At 39.0% G+C, this 24150-nt stretch overlaps 1 protein-coding gene across 8 annotated transcripts in view; it reads left to right on the top strand.

Annotated features, from left to right (window-relative positions):
* ARAP1 (ArfGAP with RhoGAP domain, ankyrin repeat and PH domain 1) overlaps positions 1–24150 on the top strand; it is a 304736-nt gene that overhangs the window by 241766 nt on the left and 38820 nt on the right. For 7 of the 8 annotated variants that reach the window (XM_063432734.1, XM_063432703.1, XM_063432716.1 and 4 more), the window contains 13 exons: positions 7685–7883; positions 9046–9094; positions 9601–9770; positions 10275–10484; positions 11297–11402; positions 12423–12570; positions 13255–13344; positions 15457–15522; positions 15830–15947; positions 16631–16747; positions 17419–17552; positions 18188–18229; positions 22089–22171. In XM_063432734.1, coding sequence (XP_063288804.1) covers positions 7685–7883; positions 9046–9094; positions 9601–9770; positions 10275–10484; positions 11297–11402; positions 12423–12570; positions 13255–13344; positions 15457–15522; positions 15830–15947; positions 16631–16747; positions 17419–17552; positions 18188–18229; positions 22089–22171 — 1532 coding nt within the window. The remainder of the gene's footprint in view (positions 1–7684; positions 7884–9045; positions 9095–9600; positions 9771–10274; positions 10485–11296; positions 11403–12422; positions 12571–13254; positions 13345–15456; positions 15523–15829; positions 15948–16630; positions 16748–17418; positions 17553–18187; positions 18230–22088; positions 22172–24150) is intronic. The other variant, XM_063432725.1, reaches the window with a different exon arrangement.

Here is a 24150-nt window from a genome sequence, read left to right as displayed (position 1 = left end):
TGTGTCAAGTTGTTTGCATTAAATTGAACACATTTGTGTACAATACCCAAGAAAATTAAAAAGAATATACGCAAAAAGTCAATTCTATCGAAATGCAGTTTGATTGACGATTTGTCTGTACGTATTCAGTTAGTTCACCATTTACAGGGCTAATCCTAGGACTATGACCAGTTCAGTTATTTGAAGTGGCCATGGTGCCTGAAGTCTTTATGTGGAATGTGACAGAGCTCCTGTACTCCGACTGAGTAATTCTGCCATGTCAGCTTCCTCTCTGCTACCAGGGACTTTGGATCCCTTCAGACCCAGTAGCCGAAGCTTGAGGTCACTGAGGATCTCTATCACCAGACCAGGCTGCAACTCTCTCCTTCCAGTGTCCCCTATGCCTTTGGCCGTTCTGTTAATCCCCCTGGGATGTATCAACACGTCTGCATACAATGTGGCCAGCTACTGTCTTTACACTTGTGGCTCTCAGATCAGCCCTTTCTTAGCTTGTCTCAGAAATCAGAGAAATGTGCAGTCAGTCAACAGGTCCAAAACCTGTTACTCGAATCCTTGAACAAACCTGACAGGACTAGTTCCCAGTGCAACTAACACAATATTTTATTTTCACTCAGGACTAGCCCTTATCCACATTACATTTAGGTTATGGCGAAACAAAAAAATATTTAATTTCATAATAACACAATAATATATTCATAGAGGAGTGGGAAAGACAATAACTAACGAGAACTATCTCCCCTGCCTGCAGAAATGATATGTGCACTACCTAAATTGCAAGACTATGTAATTTGCATATTCAGATAGATTTGCATAACCGTTGCAACTAACATGCCTGTTGCAAGATCTTCACACCCAACAGATGGCGCTGTACAGGCTCCACAGCCAAATCCACCTAGTTGGTAGAACAGGAGAGCACATAAGATATTTAAAGTGACACTATAGTCACCAGCAAAAAAAGGGAGGGATCCGCACCTGTAGACCTTAGTGCACTGTACCTAGGGCTGGCAAACCCCTAATCTATATAGTAACAAAGTAGTCCAGGCACTCAAAGTCTTCAGACATCAGCAGATTTATTGGAAAAACAGGACAGATACAGCAACGTTTCGATCCCTTCAGGGATCTTTATCAAGCTAACACCACAATGCACAATTCACTAATATATTATAGGGTATCTAATATATTATAGGGTATTTCATTAACAATCAATACAGAGTCAATTAATAACCAATTAATAGACAACATGGTGTATTATAACAAATAAAAGTGCACATGGCCGGTGCAAGGATTTTTGCTGCCTCATTCGTTCCATCCACTCATGCAGACTTGCCTAAACTGACCAATACACACACACGCAGACACATACACACACACTGACCACACACATACACCAGCTCACACTGACCCAAGCAGACACACACTGACCCACTCCACACAAACAGACCAATACTGACACATGCAGACCAATACATACAACGACCGATACACACACACTGACTCATACATACACACACACACAGGTCCATACATCCACACACACACACACACACACACACACACGCAGTCAGACCCATACATCCACACAGATCCATACATTCACACATACACACAAACACACATACCCGTATATCCACACATACACACAGACCAATACATACACACACACACACAGACTCATATATACACACACAAACACACAGATCCATACATACACACACATACAGACACATACCTGCACACACACACACAGACCCATGCAGACTGATATACACAAACATACTGACTGAAAAGACTGACACACATTCTATGATGCACACACTGCAAGTTCTCTCTTACCTTCATTGCACTTTGCTCTTCGTTCCTGTCTTCTTTACTGCACCCGGCGGCCGACACTTTCAGCAAACTGGTCACAGATGCATGCAGAACATTTTTTTTTTTTTTTTAAAGTAAAATGTGTAACCTATATTAGTATAATATTGTATTTTCATTTATTTAGTGGATGGCTCTGCATGCATCTGTGACCAGTTTGCTGATGGTCTTTTACCATAAGTAGGTAAGTATCTTGTTTAACCCCTTAAGGACACATGACATGTGTGACATGTCATGATTCGCTTTTATTCCAGAAGTTTGGTCCTTAAGGGGTTAAATAACTGTTAAATTTAGCTGGACCAGCACTAAATGTGCATATATACACACGTGTCTCAAAACTAGAAACAAAATAAGAAAATGACCCCTGACGAAGGTGCACACGCTAGTGTTTCCGAAACTCGCGCCGGGGGTTATGTTACCTATGCACTTGGGATGTCTATTTAATATAGACATGCAGCGTTTTCATTAATTGAATATAGAAATCTCTCTCTTTTAATTCTGTCTCTGCTAACTATCTAGCTAGCTTACTGGCTTACTAGCAAACTTTCTAATTAACCTTTGGTAGGACTGTATATTACTCCTTAGATTTTGTGTCTATTGGTCTCAGACACCCTCACCAATAAGGTATTTACTCTCACCCTGGTATATTTACGTTGATCTAGATTGGGGACAGGGGCAATCCTGGGCTAAAACAAGCAGTCTAATAAAGCTAGCATTAGTTTAAGCAATTTACTAGATGACATTATACTCCTATTATGAGTTAGTCGAGAAGCCTTATAAGGCTTGTCATTATCTTACTGTTTCTAGTTTTGAGACGTGTGTGTATATATGTACATTTAGTGCTGGTCCAGCTAATCTTAACCGTTATTTAAACAAGATACTTACCTACTATGCAGCTTTCACTCACCCACTTAGTTGTGGTTTAAGTGACTTCATTTTTTTGTTATATATATATTATAGGGCTAAGCCCTGTAGACACAGCTGGAGTGTCTTTACTGGTGCACAGATCCCAAGTGCTGTCCCTTAGGTATCTTATTTATTTGTTTGGTTTAACTTTTTAATTACAAGAGGTCGATCCCATTTGAATCGAACATCTAAAACCTTTTTCCTGTGTACATTTTTTAGTAAGGTATAACAACTGGGCTTATGTACATGCATTGTGATCCACAATATAATATGGTACCTTGTAGGGATATTTGGCACTTTTATTTGTTATTATACACCATGTTGTAGATTGATTGGTTGTTAAATGACTCTGTATTGATTGTTAATGAAATACCCTATAATATATCAGATACCCTATAATATATCAGATACCATATAATATATTAGATACCCTATAATATATTAGATTAGATACCCTATAATATATTAGATACCCTATATTATATTAGATACCATATAATATATTAGATACTCTATATTATATTAGATACCCTATAATATATTAGATACCCTATATTATATTAGATACCATATAATATATTAGATACCCTATATTATATTAGATACCCTATAATATATTAGATACCCTATATTATATTAGATACCATATAATATATTAGATACCCTATATTATATTAGATACCCTATATTATATTAGATACCATATAATATATTAGACACTCTATATTATATTCGATACTCTATATTATATTAGATACCCTATAATATATTAGATACCCTATATTATATTAGATACCCTATAATATATTCGATACTCTATATTATATTAGATACCATATAATATATTAGATACTCTATATTATATTAGATACCCTATAATATATTAGATACCCTATATTATATTAGATACTCTATATTATATTAGATACCCTATATTATATTAGATTAGATTAGATACCATATAATATATTAGATACTCTATATTATATTAGATACCCTATAATATATTAGATACCCTATATTATATTAGATACTCTATATTATATTAGATACCCTATAATATATTAGATACTCTATATTATATTAGATACCCTATAATATATTAGATACTCTATATTATATTAGATACCATATAATATATTAGATACTCTATATTATATTAGATACCCTATATTATATTAGATACCCTATAATATATTAGATACCATATAATATATTAGATACTCTATATTATATTAGATACCCTATATTATATTAGATACCATATAATATATTAGACACTCTATATTATATTCGATACTCTATATTATATTAGATACCCTATATTATATTAGATACCCTATAATATATTAGATACCCTATATTATATTAGATTAGATACCCTATATTATATTAGATACTCTATATTATATTAGATACCATATAATATATTATATACTCTATATTATATTAGATACCCTATATTATATTAGATACCCTATAATATATTAGATACCCTATATTATATTAGATACCCTATATTATATTAGATACCCTATAATATATTAGATACTCTATATTATATTAGATACCATATAATATATTAGATACTCTATATTATATTAGATACCCTATAATATATTAGATACCCTATATTATATTAGATACTCTATATTATATTAGATACCCTATAATATATTAGATACTCTATATTATATTAGATACCCTATATTATATTAGATACCCTATAATATATTAGATACTCTATATTATATTAGATACCATATAATATATTAGATACTCTATATTATATTAGATACCCTATATTATATTAGATACCCTATAATATATTAGATACTCTATATTATATTAGATACCCTATAATATATTAGATACTCTATATTATATTAGATACCCTATATTATATTAGATACCCTATAATATATTAGATACTCTATATTATATTAGATACCATATAATATATTAGATACTCTATATTATATTAGATACCCTATATTATATTAGATACCCTATAATATATTAGATACTCTATATTATATTAGATACCATATAATATATTAGATACTCTATATTATATTAGATACCCTATAATATATTAGATACCCTATATTATATTAGATTAGATACCCTATATTATATTAGATACTCTATATTATATTAGATACCATATAATATATTAGATACTCTATATTATATTAGATACCCTATAATATATTAGATACCCTATATTATATTAGATACCCTATATTATATTAGATACCCTATAATATATTAGATACTCTATATTATATTAGATACCATATAATATATTAGATACTCTATATTATATTAGATACCCTATAATATATTAGATACCCTATAATATATTAGATACCCTATATTATATTAGATACTCTATATTATATTAGATACCCTATAATATATTAGATACTCTATATTATATTAGATACCCTATATTATATTAGATACCCTATAATATATTAGATACTCTATATTATATTAGATACCGTATAATATATTAGATACTCTATATTATATTAGATACCCTATAATATATTAGATACCCTATAATATATTAGATACTCTATATTATATTAGATACCCTATATTATATTAGATACCCTATAATATATTAGATACTCTATATTATATTAGATACCCTATATTATATTAGATACCCTATAATATATTAGATACTCTATATTATATTAGATACCATATAATATATTAGATACTCTATATTATATTAGATACCCTATATTATATTAGATACTCTATATTATATTAGATACCCTATATTATATTAGATACCCTATATTATATTAGATACCCTATAATATATTAGATACTCTATATTATATTAGATACCCTATATTATATTAGATACCCTATATTATATTAGATACCCTATAATATATAAGATACTCTATATTATATTAGATACCATATAATATATTAGCTACTCTATATTATATTAGATACCCTATAATATATTAGATACCCTATATTATATTAGATACTCTATATTATATTAGATACTCTATATTATATTAGATACCCTATAATATATTAGATACTCTATATTATATTAGATACCCTATATTATATTAGATACCCTATAATATATTAGATACTCTATATTATATTAGATACCATATAATATATTAGATACTCTATATTATATTAGATACCCTATATTATATTAGATACCCTATAATATATTAGATACTCTATATTATATTAGATACCGTATAATATATTAGATACTCTATATTATATTAGATACCCTATAATATATTAGATACCCTATAATATATTAGATACTCTATATTATATTAGATACCCTATATTATATTAGATACCCTATAATATATTAGATACTCTATATTATATTAGATACCCTATATTATATTAGATACCCTATAATATATTAGATACTCTATATTATATTAGATACCATATAATATATTAGATACTCTATATTATATTAGATACCCTATATTATATTAGATACCCTATAATATATTAGATACTCTATATTATATTAGATACCCTATATTATATTAGATACCCTATATTATATTAGATACCCTATAATATATTAGATACTCTATATTATATTAGATACCCTATAATATATTAGATACTCTATATTATATTAGATACCCTATATTATATTAGATACTCTATATTATATTAGATACCCTATAATATATTAGATACTCTATATTATATTAGATACCATATAATATATTAGATACTCTATATTATATTAGATACCCTATATTATATTAGATACTCTATATTATATTAGATAGATACCCTATATTATATTAGATACCCTATATTATATTAGTGGATTGTGCACTGTGGTGTTAGCTTGATAAAGATCCCTGAAGGGATCGAAACGTTGCTGTATCTGTCCTGTTTTTCCAATAAATCTGCTGATGTCTGAAGACTTTGAGTACCTGGACTACTTTGTTACTATAGTCAGCAGAACAATTACAGCTTAATGTAGTTGTTCTGGTGAGTAGAATCATTACCTTCAGGCTTTTTGCTGTAAACACTGTCTTTTCCTAGAAAATGCAGTGTTTACATTACAGCCTAGGGGTACCTCCACTGGCCACTCCTCAGATGGCTGCTAGAGCTGCTTCCTGGGGCAGTGCTGCACAGTGTGACTGACATTCAGAGTCTTCACCCTCTGTATCGAGACACTAAACATTCCACATTGATTCAGTCCATCTCTATGAGGAGATGCTGTTTGGACCCGCAAATATGTTCCTATAGGAAAGCATTGTGATTGGCTGAGATTATCGATTCTGCTGTCAGCCAAGGAGGCAGATCGGAGGCAGAGCCAAATGCCAGTGCTGGAAATAAGGTGACTTTTCATCCTATTTAACGGGGGTAACACTATAGGGTCAGGGATACATGTTTGTGTATTTGCATTCCTGACCCTATAGTGTTCCTTTAACAATTTGACATTACAATAATTTTACACATCCTGCACCTATAACTGGCACAGAATGACTTAAACATAAGTCAATCAGGGGCCTACATAACGTGCCCGACCTATGCTCTCGGTGATGGTAACTACCGTCACATGCATACAGAGATTAACCCCTTAGCTGCCGGGGGTGTAACTTCACCTCTGGTGACGTCACAGGAGTGTCATCATCCAGCCGAGAACTGGAGTTCCACATAATGTCAGTGATTGGCTGAAAACAGTCAGGTGACACACTCAGCCACTAAATGATGGCAACACGTCTTCGGCAGCTCTGCAAAAGCCCATCACCAGTGGTTGTAGTGGGTACGATGCTTGGAGTAACTCTTTAATATCCAATAGATGATGAGATTAGTAGATTTCTAAGAGCTCGGATATTAATAGTCTTTCGCTCATTTCTCTCCATTTTAGTGTCTTCTTCCAGTGAAGGCCGAGGAGCTGCTGAGCTATGACTTTGACCGCGTTGGCAGGTTGCAATATATAGGTGGGCGCAGTCTGGAGTGCATTATGGTCGGCTGGTTCTCACTCTGTAAGACTAATCTCTATATGTACCTGGAGGACAGTGAGACGGAGGTGGAAGTTATCAACCTGAAAAAGCTTTCTGAACTCTGTGAGTCTAAATAAAATCCACATAATACTGGCAGTCGCTGGGTTAATTCTAGAGTAATCCAAAAAGGACACAAGATTTAAGGGACTGGTTAGCATGGGTTAATCCATTCCCTACCTGTCTTCTTTGGGTTAATTATAGTTTAATCAAAGTTTCTGAATGTAATTGGTTAGCACAGGTTAAGGCATAGCATGTCTGTCTTCCAGTCTCAGGAGTTAATTATAAAGTAACTTAACAAGAACGTTTAATTGATTAGCACAGATTAACCCATTGTCGGCCTTTCCCTCCGTACTTACAGTATTAATTGATTTATAAAGGAATTTAACAAGAACATTTGATTGATTAGCACAGATTAACCCATTGTCGGCCTTTCCCTCCGTACTTACAGTATTAATTGATTTATAAAGGAATTTAACAAGAACATTTGATTGATTAGCACAGATTAACCCATTGTCGGCCTTTCCCTCCGTACTTACAGTATTAATTGATTTATAAAGGAATTTAACAAGAACATTTGATTGATTAGCACAGATTAACCCATTGTCTGCCTTTCCCTCCGTACTTATAGTATTAATTGATTTATAAAGGAATTTAACAAGAACATTTGATTGATTAGCACAGATTAACCCATTGTCGGCCTTTCCCTCTGTACTTACAGTATTAATTGATTTATAAAGTAATTTAACAAGAACATTTGATTGATTAGCACAGATTAACCCATTGTCTGCCTTTCCCTCCGTACTTATAGTATTAATTGATTTATAAAGGAATTTAACAAGAACATTTGATTGATTAGCACAGATTAACCCATTGTCGGCCTTTCCCTCCGTACTTACAGTATTAATTGATTTATAAAGGAATTTAACAAGAACATTTGATTGATTAGCACAGATTAACCCATTGTCTGCCTTTCCCTCCGTACTTACAGTATTAATTGATTTATAAAGGAATTTAACAAGAACGTTTGATTGATTGATTAGCACAGATTAACCCATTGTCTGCCTTTCCCTCCGTACTTACAGTATTAATTGATTTATAAAGTAATTTAACTATAACTGCTCTTTAGATTATTACTGCCGTGAAGATCTGATTTATCATCTCGATGTTTGTCTCTCTAGCTGGTGGGAATTCTAAGCTTTTAATGAAATCTTTATTTTATTTGCAGCCAATAAAGATAAGGACATCCTGGTTCTGGTTCAGGATGGTAAAGGGCGGTGAGTGTCTGTAATTGTAATAATGGAAGCTGGGGATAAATTGTTACACCTTGTTAGGGATCATTAACCATTTGAGTGTCCCAAAGGTTTGGTCTGTGTTGCTAACAATAAATATGCATTATTTTAGGAGGCATTAAATGCTGATATATGTATTTTAACAATTCTATGCCTAGATTTAAACTTGGGGTTTTGGTGTATCCCTAAAGGAACCTGCTTGGTCCCACCCACCATTAGTGTATGTATTAATGCGTTATAATTTCTAATTGAAATGATCTCCTGATATGTGGCTGTATTGCCTGCAGTGTTGTTGGACACAGATCTCGCTGATCTGATAAGGAAAGTAAAACGTGTAATGAATCATATGTTGGTTCGTTTAGACCAGTCACATTAATCCATCTGCCGTCTGATTCACAATGCAAGTTTCTGATTGGCTACTTTAGAAGCTGTGCCGTACCTCGCTGCAGGTTGCCGAATAATAATAGGTTTTATGTCCACCTTATCTAAAGGCGCAGAATAACATACATCAAGAGTGAGCGGAAGCTGGATTTTTCAGGTTGGGTAAATGCCATTCAAAAGGCGAGCAGCACGACAGGCAACACTTTATCTGAACAGCTACTCACCAATTTGGACATCCCCTTCATCGTGGAGAAATGCATCACTCACATCGAACGATTCGGTAATAAATCCACTGTAAATACTAACCACCGTCACGGGAGCCAATCATGTCATGCGATTCACACCTTGTAATGTTTAATAATAGAGTAAAATCACGGGGAGCTCATTCATTTTGTTGCATTTTGGGTATATATTATCGCATGTTAATTATTTTCTGAATTGCACTGAGATTAATGTGAGCCATTTACAAGAAACTGATGAAAGTTTAATTTTTTTTTTATTATTGTTGTCCTGTTTAGAAAAAAGAATTTCCCCCTATATTTATTATTATTTATGAGCCACAACGCTGTAAAATAGGTGGACTAACGAACAAGTAGTTACAGCAAAACAAGTTGGATGTACAGGAACAGAAACCAGCTTACATTGTAAGGGGCGTGGGGTATACGAACACAGTTTAAAGCTTATTTTTGATCAGATAGAATCTGAATGCAGAGCTGGTGGAGGGGACTGTCGTCTTCTTTAGAGTAGATCTCTGATTCAAAAGAAACTGCTTTTTTTCATGTAGGAGTGGGCTCAGAAGGAATTTACAGGAAAAGTGGTCAGAACTCCAAGACTACAAGTTTACTAGAAGCCCTGAAGAAGGATGCACGTAGCGTAGTCCTCAAACAGGAAGACCACCACGTGGACAATGTTTCAGATGCCCTTAAAAGGTTCTTTCGAGATATTGGCGAGGGAATCTTTGCCGAACATTGCTTGGACTGGCTGAACGTAACGGGTGAGTCATCAGAAGATGGGATTTTAAAATACAATTATTACCAAATTACTTTTTTCCTTAAATAAAACAAAAACTTATATAATTTGGTTTTAATATTGGTTTATTAGTTTTACTTATCCCTATTGTTAAAAAGTATGGATCTGTGTCCATCAAATTCAGCCTTTCTCACATCTGTTCTTGCTGTTGATCCAGTCTCTTTCCAATTTTGCCACAAACTAGTCAATAATTCCTGACCCCAGAATGGCAGTCCGAAGCTAAATCACAATATCCTAGCTTGCCCACATTTAGAAGGGGATTCTGGGAATGCCCTGATAGCTGTCCCTAACATTCTAGTTGTCTTTGCAATATTGGGATTTTACATTTATTTAAACAAAATAAAAAAACCTGTGGCTGAGATCTTCCGGAATTACTGAATTTATCATTAAATGTGTGCTTTTTCTAATATTACCTGGGGTGTCCTGTAATAATTAGTCCGTGTGCGTCAGTAACATTATTATTTCATTGTGTTTTTATTCCGTTATTTTTAGTTAATAATTGATTATTATTCATTTTAATACGATCATGTTGTCTCTGTTAGAGTTGTAATAAAAAGCTGCTGTTATCATGTGCCATATATTCTGTATTAACCTAAAGTGGAATGTGTACACCAAGCTTACATTCGAGATCATTCTACCCTATCTGGGAATAGATTTTATTAAGAACTCTGATAATTAAATGGCTATTGTCCCATAGATGTCACTAGTCCAGTCCCCATAGTTAGATGTATCTCTTGTAGTAGAATTCAACTCTTAGCCTAAAATCTTTGTTTCTAGGAATTGAAGACGTGTCGGACAGAATCCAGCAATACCAGACTCTGCTGCAGAACCTTCCCCAGGTTAACAGAGCTACTTTAGAAGCACTAATCGGTCACTTACACTGGTAAGGGATACGCGGGACCCCTACGCTGCTACAAATAAATAAAATCAAACCCCCAGTGTGCCTGTTCTGACACACGTGAGTTTATCTCACTTTATAGGGAATATAGTACCATCTATGTTTTACAGCCGGATTTCCAGTGTTTGCATAGATTCGGTTTTATTCCTAGAATTATTTGCTTACTACTGTGCTGTCGTCGTAATGGCACAGAATATAAATATGGCGCTATCAGTTGGCTAAGAATGCATCCCACAACTTGGAGTTATTTATGGATGGGGTCGCTGTATACGTGTCCAATCCTGACACCGGTATATTAAACTAGGGGTGGGCAAATCCTAGATCCCTAGGTTTTATTGAACTACAAATCCCATGATGCTTTAGGAGTTATATTTCCATAACACATGTGGATCTCCTTTTGGCCCCCCTCGTGTGAAATACTGTGCGAATGGTGAGAGCCATCTAATGAGGTAGGAGGCTGAGCGACTGGTGAGAACCATCTAATGAGATAGGAAGCTGAGCGAATGGTGAGAACCATCTAATGAGATAGGAAGCTGAGCGAATGGTGAGAACCATCTAATGAGATAGGAAGCTGAGCGAATGGTGAGAGACATCTAATGAGATAGGAAGCTGAGCGAATGGTGAGAGACATCTAATTAGATAGGAAGCTGAGCGAATGGTGAGAGACATCTAATGAGAGAGGAAGCTGAGCGAATGGTGAGAGCCATCCAATGAGATGGGAAGCTGAGCGAATGGTGAGAGCCATCTAATGAGATAGGAGGCTGAGCGAATGGTGAGAGCCATCTAATGAGATAGGAGGCTGAGCGAATGGTGAGAGCCATCTAATGAGATAGGAAGCTGAGCGAATGGTGAGAGCCATCTAATGAGATAGGAAGCTGAGCGAATGGTGAGAGCCATCTAATGAGATAGGAAGCTGAGCGAATGGTGAGAGCCATCTAATGAGATAGGAAGCTGAGCGAATGGTGAGAGCCATCTAATGGTCGGTCTCTGTTTCTCTGTGGACAGCATACAGCACTTTTCAGAAGTGAATCAAATGAATGTTCACAATCTTGCCATCGTGTTTGGCCCCACACTCTTCCAGACAACCGGACAAAACTACAAGCCTGGCCGTGTGGTGGAAGATCTCATCAATCACTACTTGGCTATATTCCATGTACGTATTCTTCAAACTCGCTTTCAAAGTCTTGAAGTAAAAATTCTGGGCATTTATCACAAAATGTCCCCCTTCTGTCCGCATCAGACTGATAGGTTTGCTTTATTAAGAAAGAATAAAGATTATTGTTTATTAACATCTTACCAAAATGACGTTTGCTTTCTCAGCGTCTTCACAAGGGGGCGTTCTTGGAAGAGGAGCAGATCAGTAAAAATGGACTCTTATTTTCACGTAATATAGAGTATTCTTTAAAAGAAAATGTAAATAAGTGTAAAAAAATGCATTTTACAAAATTACATTTAAAGGTCTAGAAACTACACTTCAGGCAGATCCCTCGCTCTGCAGGAAGGAACTCCTCCATCTAGCAAACTCTCATTCTGGTCTAGGGGTCTGATTTTATTCTATAAAGCCTTTTTTTTGGTACATCGTTCTGACAATAACCAGTCCTAGTGTCCCAGCAGTGGCTGAGGCCTACACACAGGTGGCTACTGCCAAACTTGCAAATAAATGTTGTGGTTGGTTGAGCGTTATAGGAAATGTAGTTGACAAACATCTGGAGAGCCATTGTCAGCTGTTACTCGTATAGAACACAGTATTCTTGCATATCCAAGCCCACTGATTTGTTGGCAGAGAGCAGGAGGGGGGACTGCCCCTTTAATAATAGGTCTGTTTCTGTGTCTGCAGGTTGATCCACAGGAATTGGAGAAGAGACTGAAAATTACCTCAGCCATGATGAACATGCAACAAATTTCATATCCTCCTTCCACGGGCACAGTGAGTGGGGTACTGTGGGGTCACCGATGAATATGTAGGGTTTGAGATACGTCCGTGGGTATGATTTGTAAGAGATTGTAGCAATGTAGGTTAAAATGAACCTGCCACAACAAATCTAGATTTGCAGTTTTCCTACCGTCTGACGAGACCCATGTCATACAATAAAGTGATTGTTCCCTTAATGCTATTTGCGTTACTCCTGTTTCCTACTGAGACCATCAATCATGTTTCTGTGGGTGTTACACTTATTGTAAAAACACACCACTACTGAATACCCCTGTTTGGAAAGCCCAGACTTACTATAACATGTTAAAAGTCCCCAAGACTTTATGTTGGCTTTGTGTAAATAAAACTTCTCATTCTGGCTCTTTCTCTCTGTGCTTTTGCTGCTGGTGCTGCTCTCACGCAGAGCCTACCCCTTCTTGCTACTTCTCCTTGCAGGCATTGCGTTGTAGATCAGAAATTCACAGATTCGTTCAACTTTGCTCATAGGGTTCATTCTTGTTAAGCAGTTGGTATCTCAAAAGAAAATGCAGGCAAGCTGTTTACATAATGCAAAGGAGCATGGCTAGATGTTTATTGAGTGCCATCATTTTTATATCCCATATCACACCTGACAGCATTTTAAATGAACAGAGAGAGACACTTTAATTTAAGGGAGGTGTGGCCAGGGGCAGGAGTAATAGGAAATATATTAGGTGACTTACTAATGACAATTTATAGAACTAAAACAGAATTAAGAGCAAGAAAGATGTATCTCATTTACACAGACTGATTTCTGAACACATTTATTGTAGTTTAAAGACACATTACTGGGAGTATTATTGCTGTGGAGCTCTGTTATACACTCAGTCACATTACTGGGAGTATTATCACTGTGGAGCTCTGTTATACACTAAGACACATTACTGGGAGTATTATTGCTGTGGAGCTCTGTTATACACTCAGAAACATTACTGGGAGTATTATTGCTATGGAGCTCTGTGATACACTCAGAAACATTACTGGGAGTATTATTGCTGGGGGGCTCTGTTATACACAGTCACATTAATGGGAGTATTATTGCTGTGGAGCTCTGTTATACACTCAGACACATTACTGGGAGTATTATTGCTGTGGAGCTCTGTTATACACTCAGATACATTACTGGGAGTATTATTGATGTGGAGCTCTGTTATTCACTCAGACACATTACTGGGAGTATTATTACTGTGGAGCTCTGTTATACACTCAGATACATTACTGGGAGTATTATTACTGTGGAGCTCTGTGATACACTCAGACACATTACTGGGAGTATTATTGCTGTGGAGCTCTGTGATACACTCAGACACATTACTGGGAGTATTATTACTGTGGAGCTCTGTGATACACTCAGACACACCAACATTAAAGAAAAGAGGGTCATTAGGATAGAAAAGAGGGACAAAGGGAGTTGGGCCCAAACTAGGAACTGTCCCTCCTAAATAGAGACACTTGGGAAGTATGCTATATGCATCTATTACTATAAGAATAAGAGAGAGATTTAGGTGTCCTCTCCAAGATTAAGCAACCTTAAATACAGGAGATAGCAGGCCTCTGTTCCTTTAGCTAGAATAAACTGGAATATTTTTAACCCTCATTGCAACACAGCAAATACATATTAACCCCTTAAGGACACATGACGTGTGACATGTCATGATTCCCTTTTATTGCAGAAGTTTGGTCCTTAAGGGGTTAAACCAGTCATTCCCAGTTATAATGCTACATCACATTGCTTTCCCATAGCTTGAATTCAAGCAGGAGACACGGAAGCAGGGTTTCCCTGGTTACAGACATGCAAAGCACAGCCTTCTTATCTCTGTGCCAATCGGCACAGACTGAACTGACTGAGAGGTGGGGCACGGGCTGTTTTTTAACCTGTGATCTTAGAGAAATTTAGAGATATTTAGCACAATGCATAGATGTAACGTGACTCATTTAAGCTTACGTTTTATTGTCATGACAGATATAATGTAAGGTAATACCAGCCCAGGACATCCTCAATGTATCCTTCCTTCCACGTGTCCTAAAATAGTTCACAAATAAATAAATACAAATTTTCCTATTCTCTGACCATTTCTTTTTCCCTAGACAAAGGATTTTATCTGCCATGTTTATCTGGGAGAGAAGAATCCTGAAATGCAGCAGATTGTTCATGTGAGTTAATTATCTCCCTAATTTGTAGGTGGTCACTGGCGGGCTCTCACGCACATCATACACACAGACTCACCAACACAATGCCATAGATACGTACATCATGCTGACTCCCGCAGAGGGCTGCCCGTCACTGCTCCTGCCATCTGGGGGAGGTGATAATCCCAGAGAGGGAGGTAAAATGCCACCTTCTTCCACGTGCCTCCTGGGAACTCACACAGACCACAAAAGGGCCAGCATTATACATGTCCGCTTCACCTGGTATTTTACCTGTGATTTAGTTAAACTCCTAAATCTTTTTCTCTATTAGATTCCGGTTACAATGACTGCGCAGGAGCTTACTGAGACACTTCTGGAGAGACGAAATATCCGGGCAAAGGACAGAGAGTACTGGAGCTGCTTTGAGGTGGATGAGAGTGAGGGGCTAGGTTCGTATTAATAAACTTGTTTGAAAGCTGTATGTATATCCGTGGTAGTGTGAATAGTAACTGTGGATGGTATCAGCAGTAATGGCAGTGTAACTGGGAGTGTAGAATTGATGATACTGTCACTATGCCAGTGGTTGTGATATCTGTGGTTGTAGCCCTGTCAGCGGGTGTGGTATAAGCAGTAGTGGCACTGCCAGCGGTGTGGTATTTGTAGTAATAGTGCTGTGTTAGCTGTAGGGTGTTTAATGTAGTGACAATGTGCCTGTGGGTGTTGTATCTGTGGTAGTAAGTCTGTGGCGGTAGGTGTGGTATCTGCAGTAGTGGCACTTTGTCAGCGGGTGTGATATTTATGGGATTGGCACTGTGTCGTCTGGTGTGGTATCAGCAGTAGTGGCCCAGTGCCAGTGTGTGTGGTGTTGGTTGTAGTGGCACAGTGTCAGTGTGTGTGGTGTTGGTTGTAATGGCGTAGTGGCAGTGGGTGTGGTGCTGGTTGTAGTGTCAGTGTGTGTGGTGTTGGTTTTAGTGGCACAGTGTGAGTGGGTGCGGTGTTGGTTGTAGTGGCACAGTGTCAGTGGGTGTGGTGTTGGTTATAGTGGCACAGTGTCAGGGGGTGTGGTGTTGGTTGTAGTGGCACAGTGTCAGTGATGGCCCTGGTTTTAATCATAACTCTGGTCTCCTCACAGAGCGGCCCCTGCATTTTTCAGAGAACGTCCTGCCAATCTTTCACTCCGAAAAAACAAGTAAAAGCCATGTGGTGGTGAAGAAGAACTTGCATATGGAGGCCATGCTGCACTACATCAGTGAGTAGCACTCACCCCCCCTCCTCACCCCATGCTGCACTACATCAGTGAGTAGCACTCACCCCCCCACCCTGTGCTGCACTGCATCAGTGAGTAGCACTGACCCCCCACCCCGTGCTGCACTACATCAGTGAGTATCACTCACCCCCCACCCCGTGCTGCACTACATCAGTGAGTAGCACTCGCCTCCCCCGTCACCACTTGTTGCCTACACTGGTACTAACCACCACTTAACATTTATCATTTTGCACACTGGACATACGTCAGGTAAAAGGTTTGTTCTCCAATGTATTGCCACAGCAACTTTACAAGAATTCTATATACGTGTTGGCGTTGCTGTAGCAGCTCTAACAGAACACATGAAAAGTGTTGGTGTTGCCATAGCAATTCTACAAAGTCACAATAATACAGGATGTACTAAGAGTTTGTATTTGCTGATTTTCTGTTCCACTTTACACCGAGTTGAACTGTGGATATAACACAGGACTCTCCTCTGTGATTGTTGCAATCATTTACCATCGAGCCATTAGTCACTAACTTGTTTCCCTCTGATAATTAAATTAAGTAACACACAAAGAACTGATCACTACTAATATTACTGACAAACGTTCGTGTGATTATCGACTGACTGCAAGTTGGCCAATTGATTTCCATCTGTTCTACCTCCATAGACACCCGCATTGGAGACTCCAAACACGGCATCATGAAATATCGGGAAGACCGAAATTACCTGGGATTTGGACAGTTTTCTGATCGGTACTTCATGCTGAATAGCAGTTCTCTTCGCATGTACAAAGACGTTAGGGTACGTTCAGTGAGCACGCTAATATCATGGCAATTATCACCAATATCATGGCACTTATCAACAATATCATGGCAGTTATCGCCAATCTCATGACAATTATCCCCAATATCATGGCAGTTATCGCCAATATCATGGCACTTATCGCCAATCTCATGACAAGTATCGCCAATTTCATGACAAGTATCGCCAATCTCATGACAATTATCGCCAATCTCATGACAATTATCGCCAATATCATGGCACTTATTGCCAATATCATGGCAGTTATCCCCAATATCATGGCACTTATTGCCAATATCATGGCAGTTATCCCCAATATCATGTCAGTTATCGCCAGTATCATGGCACTTATCGCCAATATCATATATTTCATATAGGTTTTATTTGTTAATATTAATTTAACGTGACAGTTTTGGGAACTACCTAAATCCAATCCTAAATCTATTGATTCCTTCAATTCCATTTACTTTTCTAATCGTAAATCTGATTTACCCAAACGTTGCAGCCTGGGGTAATCTTACTGTTACAAGGTCAGCGGAAGGGGCAAATTGAAGTAGTCATCTGCTGTGCTATAGGCCTGTGCTATTTGCTTGCAGTCCTGTGTTAGCGAGTAACAATAACCATTTATTAAGCAGAATTTGAATCTCCAGGACATGCCCCAGGACAGCATATTGGAGGTGAGAGATTTGGGAGTGGTATGTGAATTTGGTGCTGGTGATGGTTGTCATACTCCAATTCCACTAATTTAATTACAATGATTCTCAACCCAGAACCCCCACAGTTTGAGCACCCTGCTTAAAGGAAAATAAAAACTAAACTGAGCAGAGTAAGATTTATCAGAACACACAGGCCGTATCTCCGTATCACCGCTCCTGCAGAGTAGGATGTATCAGAGCACACAGGCTGTATCTCCGTATCACCGCTCCGGCAGAGTAGGATGTATCAGAGCACACAGGCTGTATCTTAGTATCACTGCCCCCCGCAGAGTAGTTTGAATCAGAGCACACAGGCCGTATGCCTGCCCCCGCAGAGCAGGATGTATCGGAGCACACAGGCTATATCTCAGGATCACCGCCCCCGCAGAGCAGGCTATATCAGAGCACACAGGCCGTATGCCTGCCCCCGCAGAGTAGGATGCATCAGAGCACACAGGCAGTTTTTCAGTATCACCGCCCCTGCAGAGTAGGATACATCAGAGCACACAGCCCGTATCTCCGTATGCCTGCCCCCGCAGAGTAGGATGCATCAGAGCACACAGGCAGTTTTTCAGTATCACCGCCCCCGCAGAGTAGGATGTATCTGAGCACACAGCCCGTATCTCCGTATCCTGCCCCCGCAGAGTAGGATGTATCAGAGCACACAGGCAGTTTTTCAGTATCACCGCCCCCGCAGAGTAGGATGTATCGGAGCACACAGGCCGTATCGCAGTGTCACCGCCCCATGAGAGTAGGATACATCAGAGCACACAGGCTGTATCTCATCATTGACATTGCTGGAACGGATTGCTATGAAGAGCTGAAGGACACTTTTTAAGCTCCATGGGCCTCCTTTTAGTCAATCTGACCCAAAAGGGTTTCACACAGAATCTGGGGATAAAGCCTTTAGTCTCCTTACACCAAAACTGCCACTTTGGGTGTTTAAACTGTAAATGGTTCTCTGGGGTGTAAATCAGAGGACTGGTGACACCAAGGCTTTAAATCCCCTTTTCAGTATAAATTTGAGGCCATGTGTTAACAGCATGCACATAGGTAAGGTTTTACCATTCCAGGGTCTAGATCCACTGCAGTATTACTGGTTCTCCCAAGCCTCACTGGGACACTCCTGCACATAGTTTAGGTTTTACCATTCCAGGGTTGAGATCCACTGCGGTATTACTGGTTCTCCCAAGCCTCACTTACTGGGACCCTCCTGCACATAGTTTAGGTTCTACCATTCCAGGGTTGAGATCCACTGCGGTATTACTGGTTCTCCCAAGCCTCACTTACTGGGACACTCCTGCACATAATTTAGGTTTTACCATCCCAGGGTTGAGATCCACTGCTGGATTACTGGTTCTCCCAAGCCTCACTGGGACACTCCTGCACATAGTTTAGGTTTTACCATCCCAGGGTTGAGATCCACTGCGGTATTACTGGTTCTCCCAAGCCTCACTGGGACACTCCTGCACATAGTTTAGGTTTTACCATCCCAGGGTTGAGATCCACTGAGGTATTACTGGTTCTCCCAAACCTCAGTTACTGGGACACTCCTGCACATAGTTTAGGTTTTATCATGCCAGGGTTGAGATCCACTGCAGTATTACTGGTTCTCCCAAGCCTCACTTACTGGGACACTCCTGCACATAGTTTAGGTTTTACCATCCCAGGGCTGAGATCCACTGCAGTATTACTGGTTCTCCCAAGCCTCACTTAGTATGTTCTCTTGCTGTCACTCAAGGCTTCTCCCCTCGAGCAGTACTTTACAAAGTAAAATGGTGGTCAATTTTTTCTGTTCGATAGACTGTTTATATGACAAAATAGCAACACTGTCAGTGACTAACGTAATGTTACACCTGTTGCTAATCTGTGATTGGCTGCCGGAGCTATCTACATTCACAGCGTTGCTTTGGTAATAATTGTAAGTGCACGGCTTATTGACTAACAGATACCCTTAACCAATACCAGGCCAGAAGAAACAATAATCTGATGTTAAAACAGGGAATGCTGGGAAAAGGAGTCTGCTGATCTGCTTCAGTTACATGATCACTTAAAGGGTTAATTTTAAACCAATATTTGTATAAATAGTCAATTGTGTTGCTGTTTTGTTATATGAGCATGTCATCCAACAGAAAAGGTTACTGTGAGTGTATCTTTACACCGGTTATCATTTTATACCTAGCCCCAGTTTTACAGCGGGGGAGGTGGGGTTGCCAGATGTCGTACATGACAATCCCATGACCAGCAGCAGCAAATGCTCTGGCTGCTGGAATTATATCGGGGAGTAAGCTAGCATTCATTCTGATTGTAAATGTACGAGTGGGTGTATGTCTGTGTGTGTCCGAGAGAGCGCCTGTGTGTGTGTGTGTCCGAGAGAGTGCCTGTGTGTGTGTGTGTGTGTGTCAGAGAGAGCGCCTGTGTGTGTGTGTCAGACAGAGCGCACATCTGTGAGTGTCAGACAGAGCGCACATCTGTGAGTGTCAGAGAGAGCGCATGTCTGTGTGTGTCCGAGAGAGCGCCTGTGTGTGTGTGTGTGTCCGAGAGAGCGCCTGTGTGTGTGTGTGTGTGTCAGACAGAGCGCACATCTGTGTGTGTCAGACAGAGCGCACATCTGTGAGTGTCAGACAGAGCGCACGTCTGTGAGTGTCAGAGAGAGCACGTGTCTGTGTGTGTCAGAGAGAGCGCATGTCTGTGTGTGTGTAATGTGTACCAGAGTGCGCATGTCTACATGAGCAATGTGGGAGAGAGAGTGTGTGTTTGAGGATGCATGTCTGTGTAAAGAAACATGTATGTAAGCAGCATGTTCATGTAAGGATAGAAATGTATGTTGGTTGTGTGTATTTGTATAAAAGAGAGTGTGTGTCCGAAAAGTTTTCCGGTAGAGACAATGAATTTATAAACACTCTCCTTTCCTTATGTACACCCACTTACAATCTCACGCAAACACACTGCAGCGCAGAAGTGACCATTTAAAATATCTGGCAGCCCCACACAACGCTGTGAAATGTATTCTGAAAATAAAAATACTGGTTATAAAACAGACACTATTCACCGTGGATATCGGATTAAATTCGACATCTTTTATTCATGTTCTGTCTGACTGGGGCTAATGGAAGAGGCCATTCTCATGTAACATTACTATCAATTAACCCATGGCACGCTCCATTTGGGATTTACATCCATACCGGAGGAATTTAAGATTCTAAAAAAGTAAGTAAAACGTTTGTTTCTCTGAAAGCTCACTTTCTGTATAAAAAGGTGTTTAGAGAAGTTTAAATAAATGTGTGTTGAGACTAATTTGAATTCCAGCCGTATTCTGATTGGATGTTAACAGCAGTCGGTCAGCCAACCAATGCTCAGCTCCTATTTCAGAGTAATCGTTTGTCATTTCTTCATTGTATCTTCCCCTCCTGTTACTCATTCTCTAGAATACATTTATAGAAAGATTTCAAATTGTCGCAGCATTTAAACGATATAAAATCCGGTTATTCCAATGTATAATGGCACGTTCCTGTATCGGTGCCGTGTCAGTCTCTACGTCCCACGGTTGTTGCTAAATGATGCCGGGCCTTACTTTGTTATTTGGGTAAATGTCAATGAGCGATGTTACAATATCTGCGTGTACATTGTACAGAAAGATTTGGAGGAAGCTTTGGATGGCCAAACCGTGGCGGTGAGCATAGAATCTAAGTAAAGTATAATCCATTGTATTGGGATAGTAGCAGATTATCTCTTATCTGCTGTGAAAATGATTTTCTGTAAGCAAGGAATATCGGTGACCTTGTTTGTTACTTCACCTCACAGATAAATTCATTGATTCTTTCTTCTTGTTATGGCGCAGAGTCACAAGGCGGAGAAAGAATGGCCCGTAAAAAACCTTCTCATATACCTAGGAGCCAAGAAGAAAATCCGACCACCCAGGGGGTAAGCACTGCTATGTTTTGTTTAAATGTCAAAACCATTGTAGCAAAATGAAATGGTTATGGTGCATATATAATCTCACCTACTATAATAGCACACAGCGCCGTATCTCACCTACTGCAATAACACACAGCGCCGTATCACACCTACTGCAATAACACACAGCGCCGTATCTCACCTACTGCAATAACACACAGCGCCGTATCTCACCTACTGCAATAACACACAGCGCCGTATCACACCTACTGCAATAACACACAGCGCCGTATCTCACCTACTGCAATAACACACAGCGCCGTATCTCACCTACTATAATAGCACACAGCGCCGTATCTCACCTACTGCAATAACACACAGTGCCGTATCACACCTACTGCAATAACACACAGCGCCGTATCTCACCTACTGCAATAACACACAGCGCCGTATCACACCTACTGCAATAACACACAGCGCCGTATCTCACCTACTGCAATAACACACAGCGCCGTATCTCACCTACTGCAATAACACACAGCGCCGTATCACACCTACTGCAATAACACACAGCGCCGTATCTCACCTACTGCAATAACACACAGCGCCGTATCTCACCTACTATAATAGCACACAGCGCCGTATCTCACCTACTGCAATAACACACAGTGCCGTATCACACCTACTGCAATAACACACAGCGCCGTATCTCACCTACTATAATAGCACACAGCGCCGTATCTCACCTACTGCAATAACACACAGCGCCGTATCACACCTACTGCAATAACACACAGCGCCGTATCTCACCTACTGCAATAACACACAGCGCCGTATCTCACCTACTGCAATAACACACAGCGCCGTATCACACCTACTGCAATAACACACAGCGCCGTATCTCACCTACTGCAATAACACACAGCGCCGTATCTCACCTACTATAATAGCACACAGCGCCGTATCTCACCTACTGCAATAACACACAGTGCCGTATCACACCTACTGCAATAACACACAGCGCCGTATCTCACCTACTATAATAGCACACAGCGCCGTATCTCACCTACTGCAATAACACACAGCGCCGTATCTCACCTACTGCAATAACACACAGCGCCGTATCTCACCTACTGCAATAACACACAGCGCCGTATCTCACCTACTGCAATAACACACAGCGCCGTATCTCACCTACTGCAATAACACACAGCGCCGTATCTCACCTACTATAATAGCACACAGCGCCGTATCTCACCTACTGCAATAACACACAGTGCCGTATCACACCTACTGCAATAACACACAGCGCCGTATCTCACCTACTATAATAGCACACAGCGCCGTATCTCACCTACTGCAATAACACACAGCGCCGTATCACACCTACTGCAATAACACACAGCGCCGTATCTCACCTACTGCAATAACACACAGCGCCGTATCTCACCTACTGTAATAACACACAGCGCCGTATCTCACCTACTGCAATAACACACAGCGCCGTATCTCACCTACTGCAATAACACACAGCGCCGTATCTCACCTACTGCAATAACACACAGCGCCGTATCTCACCTACTGCAATAACACACAGCGCCGTATCACACCTACTGCAATAACACACAGCGCCGTATCTCACCTACTGCAATAACACACAGCGCCGTATCTCACCTACTGCAATAACACACAGCGCCGTATCTCACCTACTGTAATAACACACAGCGCCGTATCTCACCTACTGCAATAACACACAGCGCCGTATCACACCTACTGCAATAACACACAGCGCCGTATCACACCTACTGCAATAACACACAGCGCCGTATCTCACCTACTGCAATAACACACAGCGCCGTATCTCACCTACTGCAATAACACACAGCGCCGTATCTCACCTACTGCAATAACACACAGCGCCGTATCTCACCTACTGCAGTAACACACAGCGCCGTATCTCACCTACTGCAATAACACACAGCGCCGTATCTCACCTACTGCAATAA

The sequence above is a fragment of the Pelobates fuscus genome, chromosome 1, assembly GCF_036172605.1.
Source record: "Pelobates fuscus isolate aPelFus1 chromosome 1, aPelFus1.pri, whole genome shotgun sequence".
Taxonomy (NCBI): Eukaryota; Metazoa; Chordata; class Amphibia; order Anura; family Pelobatidae; genus Pelobates; species Pelobates fuscus.
This window is presented reverse-complemented; position numbering and strand designations above follow the sequence as displayed.